We start from the raw sequence: 13,514 nt of genomic DNA, 5'->3' as shown, positions 1-13,514 counted from the left end.
GGGGGGGTGATGGTGGCTGGCGTAGCCAGCGTGCATGGCCAGGTGCCCGCTGATCGGAGGGGACGGGCTCAGAGGGCTGAGGCTCCCCATACCTCCCGACCCTCCCGTACCTCCAGCTCCTCCCACTCCTCCTGCGCCGGTGGGGGCGGAGGTGTCTGCTCCGGGGTTCTGTTTCTTCCACTTGGTCCGGCGATTCTGGAACCAGATCTTGACCTGGGTCTCAGTGAGGGACAGCGACAGGGCCAGGTTGAGCCGCTCGCACACTGACAGGTAGCGTGTGGACTTGAACTTGTTCTCCAGCGCCACCAGCTGCTCGTAGGTGAAGGCAGTCCGGGCCCTGCGGGGCTTCCCCGACTTGGAGTCTGAGCCAGAGCGCTTCCTCTTGGGCTTGCCCTGCTGGCCCTGGCCCCCATTGGTCTGGGCGTTGGTGATCTGGCCTGCGGGGCCTCCGCCGGGGCTTGAGGTGTCTCTGCCAGGGTCCTGGTGGCTGTGCTGGCCCAGATCTCTGTCTCCGTTACTGGGCAGAGCTGAGCTGCTCTCCTCGCTGCTGTAGGGCCCGTCTGGAGCCTCTGAGTCTGGGGTCCCGGATCTGTGGTAGTCCTCCTCATCTGGGCTTCTGTATACAAATCCTTCCTCTGGAAACACACGAGAAAGAGAACCTCCATTACATCATCAGGATCCAACTGCTCTAATGTAAGTCCTGCACTCATCAGTGTGTGTGTGGGCTGCACTTCCTCTAATGGCCACTATGTGCTGCTGTGGGGCCCCTGAGTAAAAGACAGCTGGGGGCCCCTTTTGGTACCCATCTTTCTGTTTTTCCTTGTGCCCCGGTTAGTGAGTGGAGATATAGAGCATATGAGCAGGGGCGGATCCAGAGGGGGGCTTCAGGCGGCAGCGGCCACAGCTAAGGTTAAACCATATTTTTGTATTTTTCATTCGTTTTTGTTTTTGTTTTCAGTTCAGCTGAGTATAGTGTTTACTGAGTGGGTTTGCTTGTTTCAGTTTAGTTTTTATTGTTCAAAATATTTACTGTGTTTAGTTTTAGTTTCAGTGTCACTTTTTGTTCAAATGATTATAATATGGGGGTATTTGTCAGGGGCAAGATTGAAGAAGTTCAGAAAAGGTATCACAATACAAACACTCCTTACGCTTGTTGTGTTGACTTATTTGACCAAATTGACAAAGACTAAAATTAAAAACCTTTCCTGTGTATTTGTATTTTATTTCACTTAGTTTTGTAAGTACACAATATGTACACAGTTATTTTAGTTATTTTCTTAAGTCTAGGTTTTATTTCTGTTTCAATAAACTAAAATGTTTTTTCCACACCCTGTTTTAGTTTTTAGTTTGGTTTTAGTTCACTGTAATCACCTTGCTTGCCATTCCAGTTTGGTGTCAAATTAAACACATTCATTGAAAACAGTGCCTTAAAAAACTGTAATGAATGATCTGTTTTAGACTCGGTGATGAGCTTAAGTAAAAATTGTAAAAGAAGTGATTGATTTCTAGATATTTCAGTGTGTTACTGATATATCAGAATATAATAAATCTGGAATAATCATTCAGACAGATTGTCTGAAACAGGGCTGCAGGGAGGTCTCTCACAACAAAACAATGTTAAAAGACCTAGTTTGATGATGCTGTGAAGTAGTGTGGAATCATGGGAGTTGTTCATTGATAAACAACTACCATTGAGTTTACTTTTAGTTGTGTTTGCTAGCTTCCTTCCTCACTCTCTGACGTATCCCTTGGTTACCTGGATGTTATAACAACTAAGGCGTGCAGCGTTACCTGAACAAGATGACAGATTTCTCCGAGTTTACACCTTGTTGGAACTCAACTACACATAGAACACAGGTCCAGCGTTTTTAGACATTTTGGTGTAGAACTGTTACAGATTATAGCTTCATTTTAATGTATACTGTGCTTTAGTTCATTAACAAATAAATGTGCAGTAAGAAATGAAAGTGCCCCACAGTGATCCCAGCTGATACTCTGTCTTGTCAAACCCACCTCTGTCCTAGTGTAATATGGTGTATGATATATGGCTATATCACTATAATACAACACTAGACCTTTGAGGAATGTGCTTTATTGAAAAGTATCTAAGCAAGACAGTGTACAGTATAGAAATGAAACAATCAGCCACAATAAAAACCACTGAGGCCTCCCCTGCCTTGATGTCTCATTATCATTTAAGTGTGAATCAGATCCAGAGGAACTAATCACACAGTTAGTCCGTGCTCAGTGGAAATATCAGCCACACATCTGGAGGCCGGCCAACTGGCAACTGAATCACACAGCCAGGGCTGGATGGACCCACTAGAGGGCCCCCGGCCAGAATGCATGAACAGTGGGTTTCTCCAGTTTCACTGTACATTGTGCTTTGGTTTATTAGGCTAACTAACACATTCCAGCCACTGACCATGTGGAGTTCAGTTACAGCAAACTGAGCGGCACCCAGAGGCTTCAGGCCCACTGAGGGAAGTCTCCCGCTCTGCATGCTTGGTAATCCAGCCTTGCTCAGTGCTCACGTGTTTCGAAAGTTAAAACAACAACAAAAATAAAAATCAAAAATCCCTAAATTATAACATGAACATAATATAGTTTTTTTAATCAGTCGCTTTCTATCTCCAAAAAAGGACGCCTGCTCTCCCCTGAGACCCCACCGAGCATGTGTTATTATGACTACAATAAAAGCAAAATAAAATGAGAGGTGTATAAGAATTAGCCAGCTAACTTTAACTGGGAAACTGTATGAAGATTTTATTTTTAGCTGCAGAGAAAAGTTATAGGCCATTATTCCTTTCAGGTTGCCCACCAATTTAATGTGTAACATTTTATCATAAAGACACAAATTAGTCCAGTGTGTGGTGTGTTCAACATTTTAATTTGAAGAGTTTTGAGTTTTCTCTTGGGCCCAAACATGCTGTTATTGAGCAATTCATTACTATTAATGGTAGTTAGAATATTTAAAAGTAGCATTTAAAAAATATGATTATATTTTTTTGTATTTTAATAATTCATCTTAGAGTATATCACAAATGTATTTATTAATCTTCACTACAGTCTAGTGGTCTGACTGAATTACATATTAAAATCTAATATATACAGGTGTATACAAATGTAGCAATTTGTAAATGGTTATGGTCAAAAATTCTTTATTGTATGCTAGAGCTTTATTTAGAAAAATAGATGAATCATTTTAGAAAGAAACATTCAGTGGATTCTTTTTCTAAATCTCTGCTCTGTCCAGTTTTTTAGTTAAATGGAAACATTTCTAAGATGAAGTTTGGCTGTGTCGTTTAGGCACAACCTGCTTGTACAACTTAGTTTTTCTTCATTTTTGTACTGAGGTGTAATTACCAAAGGTCAGAAAAAATTTATAATAATATAATATAATAAATATAATAAATCTAGAGATTTGAGGATAGAAAAGGAAAGAAAGCACATCGAAAAAACATAAAAATAAAATTAGAATCAATTCTAAAATCTAAAGGAAAAGAAAAGAAGCAGACTTTGTCCGGGTTATAGTTAATAACCGCTGAATAATATTAAATAGAGGAAACGTTGGATGGAGCTAATGGCTTTGAATGGAGGCTCTCTCACACAGTGCAGACTGCTGCTTGAAACAGATATTCACCAATCAATATTACCGATCTCACACACACACACACGAACCGTGGCCAATTACCTCGTGCCTTTTTCTCTTTTAACTGAGCTCCAATTAAAGGCGACGAGCTGTTCTCTGGCAGAGCATTCTACCGACAGTGAACAGCACCACAGCCTTTACTCTCATTTTCTGATTCTATAACAACTTACAGAAAGATTGCATGAGCACTTCCGTCTTCTCTACCAATGTGTCGGCCTGCTTTCTATAAGGTTTCTCTCCTCAGCTGGTCTTACAAACAGCTTTCTGTTTTTAAACAGTCCCCACACTGATCCTTCCGTGAAACCGGAGGCTCTCTACACGCACACAGTTCGATATTCGTTAATACAAAATAAAAGAGTAGGTGAATAAAACCCACATCATCCAAAGGAAAGGATAAACCATAAAGAGAAAAGACAGGACGGAAATAAGGTGGATGCTTTGGTGTAGGGAGTGAACCAGGGCCTCAAAACAAATAAAACACACAAATAGATTTAGACTGAGTCAAACGATAATAATAATTTAAAAAAGCGAAATAAAAGCAGCACATTTAAGCTAACGTTTAAAGACATTTGGACTGAGAGAAAACGGGGGCGGGAAAATAAAACCAAACAAACAAACAGGCTGAGGTGGAGACGGTGGTGCGTTAAGGTGTCTGACTTTAAAGGTTCATTCCGTGTAAACTGGGACTCACTGCTCGGGTATTCCTCCGCACCGTAGCAGCCTTTACTGGGCTCCAGGCTGGGCTCGCGCTCTGCCGTCCCTCCTCTCCGGTTCTCCGCTCCGTACGCGCTCAGCTCGCGCTCACCTCGGTGGCTCGCGTGCTGCTGCTGGAGTCTCCGGCTGCTCGTGAACTTGTTGGGGTCCAGGATGTCCAGTACGGAGAAAGAGGTGGTCCGGTGCCCGGTAGGGCCCTGGAAGCGAGGCATCGGAATTATTCATTCACAGTATTTTTATTTATTTATTTTCCATTAGAGCACGTGGAAGCAATTTCCGTTTGACTGTGACACCCCGCTGACCAGCAGCACGAGCCTCTAAAGCTCCCATCATGTTTTCTGCTTATTGTTTGTTTTTCACTCATTTTTAATTTACTTATATATTTATTTATAAATAAGTAGCTATTATGATCATTCATTTGCTTCAAATTAACACTTGCCATAATTATTTCAAGCATAAACAACGAATAATAATAATAATGATAACAATAATAATGATAATAATAATGCAAATAATGATAAAAATAAATAGCCATACAACCCGTGAAATACAGCAGTTACATTAGTCTCCATGTGTGTAACTAGTGTTAAAGTATTGGAGCAGACTATCACCTGGAGGCAGACAAACACCGGCACTTCACAGCCAATAAAACGGACGGTAAACTGTATTCATAAAGCCAACACTCACAACATGAACACAAATCAACCGGATTCCCTCTATCCAATATGTGGCGGTCAGTAGGGAAACCAGTCAGTCCCACTTTTATTTACACTGGTCAGGCAGTGAAAGAAAAGCAGAATATATAAACAATTATTATTATTATTATTATTATTATTTCCGTAAAAAGACTTTAAAACAAACATTTTAGAGTTTAATGAAAGCATTAATTTATGATTTCTGTAAAATCCCCCAAACACTCATATAACTTAGTTTGACCCCGCATGCCGTGTTGACTGTACGGTACAGATATGTGAATTTATATCCTCCAGATTTATGTCAAATCCAAAAGGTGCGACTGTGTTGAGCAGATAAAGGGTGGCTCAGTGAGGCTTTCCCCCGCACTACATCCTGATTAGGATCGTTCATTTATTAATGAGGCCAGTCTGGAGCATGTCGACATGAATAATCCCACATTAATAATATTAGAATTCTCTCTTTAAATAATCCGGGGGAGCATGCGGGTAGCACCCAGGGGCCTATTAACATCTGATGATAAGAATAATCACCAATGCCACGATCTGAGCTGTGATTAAGAGGAGGAATCCCTTTTTTAAGATACGGAAAAGTCCACAATAAACCCGCGTTGATGAGGAAATGGGAGTTTCCCAGAGGAGAATTGGAGGGATTTCTAATAGGCCTACTTTTTAATGATTACGTTTTTTTAAACAAACACTTTATGGAATTTTCGTTTAGCTGAAAAATATTCTATTTAAGGCGAATATAAAGATTCAATTGTTTGCATAGGTATTCAGATTAAATCACATAGGCCTAATTGTGAAATTGTTAAATTCGCATGTTTCCATTGGGTTTGTATGCATTGGAGCGCAGTATGGTTCCAGCCTGCAGTATTTATTCCTCTGAGAGTTTATGGAAACGCGTTTGATTGTATCGGCTTTATTTGTATTGCTTCCCATCACATTACCGCAGCAGACTGACTGTTCTTTTTACTGCTGTATCTTAATTAAGGCCTCATCTGCCTGCACGCAGGGACAGACACAGCATGACAGCGCAGGCCCGGGCCAAAGACGCTTTACGTGACAAAACGAAACTACCTTCAACATCATGGTAAAAAACAACCAAACAAAAACAACAGCCTACACATGGCTCCACTCGCGCTCTTTAAACTTCATTCATTTGTTCTTAAGCACAGTTCATGTTCGGCGCTGCAGTTCTCACTGATGTTTTCATGGCAGCTGTGTCTACCGAAATGTGTCTTTATTTGATGCATGTCTACAGTCTTACTGTGTTCCACCGAGCTTGATGTATGAATCTATTAGTATTTGTATTTATGGTCTATGCCTGCTGTGGCGGGCTCCTGTCTGCTCCTAAAACACTTTCCTGCACAGAAACTCCATGAACTTTGGTCCCATCTACCTGCTGTGGCGGGGCCAACACCGGGTTGGTCGGCGGAGGTTCCGAGTGGTTCTCCACGGCCTGAGCATCTCTGCCTCCGGCCACCGCGTTGGAGAAGAGCCGCTTCTCCCCGGCGGCACCTCCGTCCAGCATGTCTCCGCTGTCCGGGCCCACCACGGTCTGGACCCCGTCCCCGCAGGGGGCCGGTACCACTCTGTCCCGACTCATCACGGGCTGGACTGCGTCCGCCACGGGCCCTGCTACGGCTCTGTCCCGGTTTATCACGGTCTGGACCCCGTCCGCTCCGGGCCCCGTTACCGCTCTGTCCCGGTTCATCACTTTACTCTCCCTTTCCCATATAGCCTATTAAGAATCCGGAATAAAAAGCAGGAACGGTGTAAAATGAAAAAGATTCAAACCGTTTTAAAGGATATTCATGCCAAAATATTAACTTCACACGGAGGCCGGTTCATGAGTCCCGTCAACATCCAGTCTGAGATTATGTTTTCAGTCCGTTAAAGTTTTCCATAGGTAAGAGTCTGGACAGATTGCGGTCTTTAACCGGACTACCGGTCGCGGTCCCGTTAAAGTTTAAACTTCTTCTCTCTGTCTTCTTGCCTCCGGCTCTTTCCCTTCATCCTCCGCATCCACCGCGGCAACACAAAGTCTCCGGTAATCTAAAGTCTGTCTTTCTTGTACGGCGCCGTTATCCCGTGTTGGCACACACACATAAACAGCGCTCGGCGTCCCGACCTCCAGCCTCGCGCGCTCTGTCTGGTCACCGGTGTGCGCGCGCTCTGGAAGGCTGACAGACGCTGATCTATCTCTCCAATAGTTAAAACTGCCTCGCGCCCTCTCTCTCTCTCTCTCTCTTATGTCCCTCTCTCCCCATTAGTTAAGTGTAGCCCCCTCTCTCCTCTCTCTCTCTCCATTCTCTCTCTCGCCTCGCGCTGTCGCTCTCTCCTTCAGCTCGTGCGGCTCTCAACGCCTTTTTTGGTTTGTCCCCGGCCCCTCGAGGACCCACTATCATATCGGACTCACATATAGCCTAATGTCTGCGCGTGTGCGTCTCCCTCCTTATTTATGCATTCCCATTCAACTCTGGGGGTTGTAATTGGCTACAAATTAATCCCACTTTCACTAATGGTCTATTATCTCGGGCCGCGCTCGCGGAGTGCTGCGGCCAGTTCGCTCTCCGAGCACGAGGAGAGACAGAGGCAGAGAGCGGGAAGCGCGCGCTGTCTCTTCTCAGTTTACAGTCCGCCGCACCGGCTCATAGACATGATGTTACTGTGTTTACATGTTAGTTGCTTTATTAGCAGCAGGTGAACTTTTAGTCTGTATAGCAGGTGTAGTTGTACAGGTAGGTTGACAACAGTTACCACAGTCGGTTATAAGCTATGATAGCTAGAATTAGCGTTAACTATAGTGTGTAGCAGAGTTACAGTAGCTGGTGTGTTGCAAGGTTAACTGGCGTAGCTGTAATTGATGTGTAGCCTCGCTCGAGCTTTACTTGTGCATCCATATGAAAGGAGCCCTTATCTTTAATGCAGATTCCAGGGCAGGGCCTCTCCTCAAAACTCAATTACGGCCTGAATAAAGCCGGTAATGTCCCCGCTGCAGTGAAATATTGATTCCTAATCCTTGGCAGTCATTACTATGCCAGAAAATAATAGACCACAGAATTGGATTTTGATTTAACACACGACGTGTTTATTCAAATGCTAGGGACTTAATATTCCGTTGACTCTCACTTTCGGCCACAGAGGAGAGAGGGGAATAGTGATGGAGGCTCTGACGCCACACTTTTTATATTGTTGTGGAAGAAATTTAAAAAAAAAAAAAAAAAGAAAGCGGCATTGATGGGACATCTTTCCTGTCCTCCTCCCCGGCCCTAATACACAAGGTCAGCTCCATGTAATTGCCTTGCTCAATGATCCTTAGAAGGAAGAAATTAAAAGTTGAGCAAAATAATGGCTGAAACAATGAGACATGATTAGCCAATCAGAGAGCTGAACCCATTACGGGAGCCTTTTGATCTACTTCCTGCTTCCGCCCAGAGGCTTTATGGCTTTATTTTAAAACAGTCAATATATTAACTATATTAAATATCACAGCAGCTTATTCACCTTGGGAAATATTAGCATTTTAACTATGGTGGAAGAAAACTATAAAGCACTGCCAACACACACTGCTACAGGAAGAATGAACAGAGGAGAAGTGGTGGGGAAAATCAGCCTGTTAACTACTGTTATTATGGTTTTTATCTGCAGATGGAGTCCGAGCAGCAAGGCAGCCTCTTCTGGAGTCCACTGAGGGTAAATAAATAAAAGGTTTACCAGGTCAAATTAAAGATGTATAACAACTTAATACTCAAAAGGTAAGTTTAAACATCAATCTAACCCTATTCCACAATCTGTGACAGCCCAATGAAATGCTTTGTCTTTTGGCCCTAGACTGAACACCTAAAATTTACTGAATGATGTTGTGTAATAAAACAGATAATTTAGAAGCTACAACAACAATAACATAAGAAATAAAATGAATGGCAGCAGTAATGTAATAATGATAAATAAATACAATTAAATAATGTAATAATAATAATACCATCAATATACAATAACAATAAACAATAAAGGTTCAGAACAGTAGCTATATAAAAGTGTGCAGTATTGGTAAAATGCCATAATACAGTTTTGTGTGAGTGTGTGAGGAGGGGGTGACTGACTCATAATTAATAATTACCTTAAAGTGAGGATCTGCAAAATGCTCACACTAAGCAGCCCTTTCTGCCTCATTTTATTATTGTTAGAATGACGATTGCTCCTCACAATGATCATCGTACAACACACGCACACGCACACAGCACCAGTCACCAGCCACACCACACCACACCACACACACACCACACAACACTCACATGCACACCAGTTGGCAGTCCCGGTTCCCACAGTGTGTGCCAGCGGACACTGTGGGAACGCTCCCAAGCCTCTCCCTCTCACCAGTCAGCATGCATGTGTGTGTGTGTGTGTGAGAGTGAGCCTGTGTGTGTCTTGCGTCTATAATTATTCTAATGAAGGTTAACGAGCTCTGCTCAGCCTCCTCTTTATTAAATTAATCTCAGCCAGTAATGAATCATAATTACTATAATTAGCAGCTTGAGCTGCCTGATCTCACACTGGTGGCCGGTCAGAGTGAGGTGATGATAGCGAGGCTTTCATCAGACCTACAACCTTCATCTCCTCAGCCCTCCACTGTCTCTGTCTCTGCTTGCAGTGAACACACATCACACTGCTGGACATTTATTCACTGTTGAGTGTCCTCTGATATGATCCACTTTACACTGTTATTATTGTGCAACTGATCAATACTTAATTATTGGATGGATTCTGACACAGTCCACAAATGTTTGCATGATTATTAATTATTATTATTATTATTATTACTATTATTATTACATACATTTAAAAAAATAAATCTGCATAATTCTTCCTATTATAGGTATATTCCATGGTGCATCCCTCAATTCAAAAACACATATACCACATTAACTGATCATATTTCAATATGTGTGTTTTTGTGAATGGAGAAATCGAATCACGCCATATCATTCATATCTCAGACTGTATACGGTACACACTCTAATTCCAAAACGCTCGTTTTCATGAGCTCGTTATAATGACACATACATTTAATAAACTATATATGATTTTTTAAATCAAAGTTTGACAGGCTTGACAAGAAACACTGAATATTTATAAATGAAATTAAAAAATGTAAAAATATTGATTGTCTGCTATCAACAAATCTAAAAATCACTGGCTTTCAAAACCCACATCAGTATAACTCCATTTATTATTATTAAACAAATAGTCCAAATTATTTTCCTGTCCCTGTCTGCCTCCTGTTTTCATCCCTCTCTCTGCTTCTTCCATCACTCCTGTTTTTCTATTTTGTGTCTTTTCAAGGTTCTATATTTTAGATTAGCCCTCCTCCTCTTCCCCATTACAGGAGTAATAACCCCCCATCCTCCACTCACACACACTTGACCCGTGCGCAGACACAGCCCCCCCCACCATACACACACACACATACCCACAGTTAGACACTCAGATAGCATCTGACCTGAAGAATTAATTAAATATGATAGCTGATTAAAAATAGCATAACTAATAGTGTAATATCTCAAGCTGTCGTCTTTAATAGTCAACATTGTGTGTGTGTGTCTTATCTGCCGCAGACAGACGCTCTCACTATTGATTCCTGTTCATTTCAGTTGTCAGGCAGACCACTCAGCTCATCTGGAATCATTAAACTATACTGTCTGCCTGTCTCTGTCTCCCTCTATGTCTCTCTGCCTGTCTCTCTCTCTGTGTCTCTGTCTTTCTCTTACCTCATTTTTGAACTTTTATCCATACATATCTTACTCATTACAGTTCCAGCATTTAAAAAAAAGACTGTAGCAGCATTGCAACCAGGCAATATTACTGTTAGAGCCCAACTGATGTGGGATTTTTGAGACTGATACTGATTTTAGAGGAGAACAATTTACTGATATGGCGGCCGATATAGTGAGTTTTTGAGCTGGAATACATTTTTTTGTTTGTTTTTCTACAAGGGTTGTGCATCGATTTTGCCTGCAGAAGAACAGAACAGAACAGAAATGCAGAGCATCCAAGCGTATCCCCTTGATAAAATATTAATATAATAATAACAATTATTATTTATTAACTAACTACTGTAGCTAAGCTTGGTTAATGCGTACATTCACGTGTGTCTTTTACTAAATCCTTCTACTAACCAATACAATACAACAAGTGTAGTGGCCACCAGAGGGCAGCAACAACTGGTAATCGGGAATATTAATATTTGTTTGTCATTAGCAACAGTAAAATAATATAGTGGACAGCTGTGGGGATTAATAAGATAATTAAGCAGGGATTTAAAAGTAATGCAATTAAAAGTAACTAATTATTTTTACATTACTTTTGTGTAACTAGTAACTGTAACTAATGACAAATAACTTTATTAAAGAATATTTAACATAAATAACTGAACACATACATTGTCAAACAATTCTAGTTAACATTGCTGACAGCTGCTACTTCTCTCTTACTGTGCTGCTTAACACAGTATTGTAAATAACAGCGCACTCTGCTGGATAAACTTTGAAAATTTCTAATATATATCCGTATCGGTGCATATCGGATAGCATATACGCTGATACCAATAATACGTTACTGATATGTCCGCAATATACAAATAGGCTATTAGCTAAAATGATCAGCTCAAAAAATGTTCCCCTTTATTGCCATTGTTGTCCAAAAACTATTAAAAACACATCAGTGAGCCACACTGTTGCACTGGCTAACATGTTCCTTCACTACCATGAACACACTGTTTATGCTGATTCAGTCCTACATCCGTCCTGCTGCCACAGACACTCACTAGAACACCAAATGTGGATTCATCCGCCATATTAAATAGGCCTAAACAAAAACTATAGTGGCCAGCTGTTTACTGAGCCTTTAAAAAAAAAATTAAATAAACTTTGTGACCTGTTTTAAAAGGATGAGGTTTTATTCTATGTTTTTCTTACTGTCAATAAACTCAACAAAATAAAATTCAAACACAACAAATTCCATGAAAAGACCAAATCTGAACTGTTTGTCACTTCCCCTCCCTGTCTGTGTCTGTCAGACATTGCCCATTGGCTCCTACTGAAGACATAAATGATTTCAGATGAACGCTGTTTCTCTCTTTATCTGTGATAGTTAAAAAACAACTTGTAAACCTGCAGGAATCAACTCTGAAAAACCCTATTTTGTTTGTTTTTCCCCGCTTCACAATAAAAGCTCCCTCCCCCTCTGTTATTGCTCTAGTGAGCTATGTATTCAGTCAGAGGCCTTATGGGCAGAACTGTGGGTGTTTGCTTTAAGCCCTGACTCTTCTGACTGGGGTATTCAATCAAAGGCCTTATAGGTCACAGCCGATGGAGAATTACACATTGGATGTTATGTTGTTGGTCCTGAGCTAACTGGGATACTCTGATGGGCAGGAATGAGCTCCAAATCAATATGAATAACAAATACAATTCAATTTTGTGAGTTACTAATTTAAAAAAAACTCTCATTATGTTCTGCTGTTTCTATCTATTTTACTTTAAGAAGTATTGCTCAGTTGATTCATTAGAATCAGGAGAGGAGGGGAGGAGTGGGATGGATGGATGGATTTAGGATGACAGACAGGTGACTTCACCCTTGCCTCCCCACCTGAGTGGAGGTCATCTCTGTGGTAACCCTGAGGTTAGGCTGAGGCAGAGGGCCAGATGAGTTTTTATTGGTGGAAGTCACAGCTCAGTGATCTGTGTGTGTGTGTGTGTGTGTGTTCACAAGCACTTAGTTTAACTACAGATACAGTCCTAACACACCACAGTGAGATACCAGCTTGTAACTGTCCCTCTCAAGCAACAAACATGTCTTTCCTAGTAATTGTAGCATAGATGATGCTTCAATTGGAATGAATACCATTTGGAAAATAAACCATGGAATCATCCAAAAATAGGGTTCATGCTCTTTACCGTATCCAATAATAATAATAATCCATCCTATGTCAAGCTGCCCATCACTAAGCTACAGATCTAAGCCTCCTATAAAAAAGAATCCAGGAACTCCAAGGCAGCGTTACTGTGGTAGCCATGCTAGCATTAGTGTTAATGGTAATTCAAATCAAAGTCAAAATAACAAATGGGAAACTTTTCTGAAAGCTTTGATATACAGTATATCCTACTTGATGCTTAACAATACGGAAGTGCCTGAAAAGCACACAAACGCCAATATCTTATATTGTTAATGTACTGTATCTTTAACTCTCATTTTTAAACATGGTAAAGCTTGCAAGTTGTTAACAATCTCTTCAACTGGTTGCCATTAATGTTTTTAATATTTCAATACAAGGCCTCTGTGTGGTTCCAGCTGATCTAACAAACAATGACACTGAAACTGCTGACCAGGCACTGAGCTCACACACACACACACACAGATGACCAGCAGATCAATATTTATGAGCTATCATG

The 13,514-nt window shown here is 41.3% G+C and overlaps 1 protein-coding gene across 1 annotated transcript; it reads right to left on the bottom strand.

Annotated features, from left to right (window-relative positions):
- Positions 1–3: 3 nt before the first annotated feature.
- On the bottom strand, positions 4–6,775 carry nkx1.2lb (NK1 transcription factor related 2-like,b; the record flags this gene model as incomplete). Its single annotated transcript, XM_035669733.1, has 3 exons — positions 6,461–6,775; positions 4,344–4,563; positions 4–635 (listed from the first exon to the last, which is right to left on the bottom strand). Coding segments are annotated over exons 1-3 (1,167 nt in total), but the record flags the coding sequence as incomplete, so codon positions are not given.
- Between the last annotated feature and the right edge of the window lie 6,739 nt (positions 6,776–13,514).

The sequence above is a fragment of the Morone saxatilis genome, unplaced genomic scaffold (assembly GCF_004916995.1).
Source record: "Morone saxatilis isolate NCDOM2014 unplaced genomic scaffold, NCSU_SB_2.0 Contig22, whole genome shotgun sequence".
NCBI classification, from domain to species: Eukaryota; Metazoa; Chordata; class Actinopteri; family Moronidae; genus Morone; species Morone saxatilis.
The sequence above is the reverse complement of the archived record's forward strand: the minus strand, read 5'-3'. Positions and strand labels throughout refer to the sequence as shown.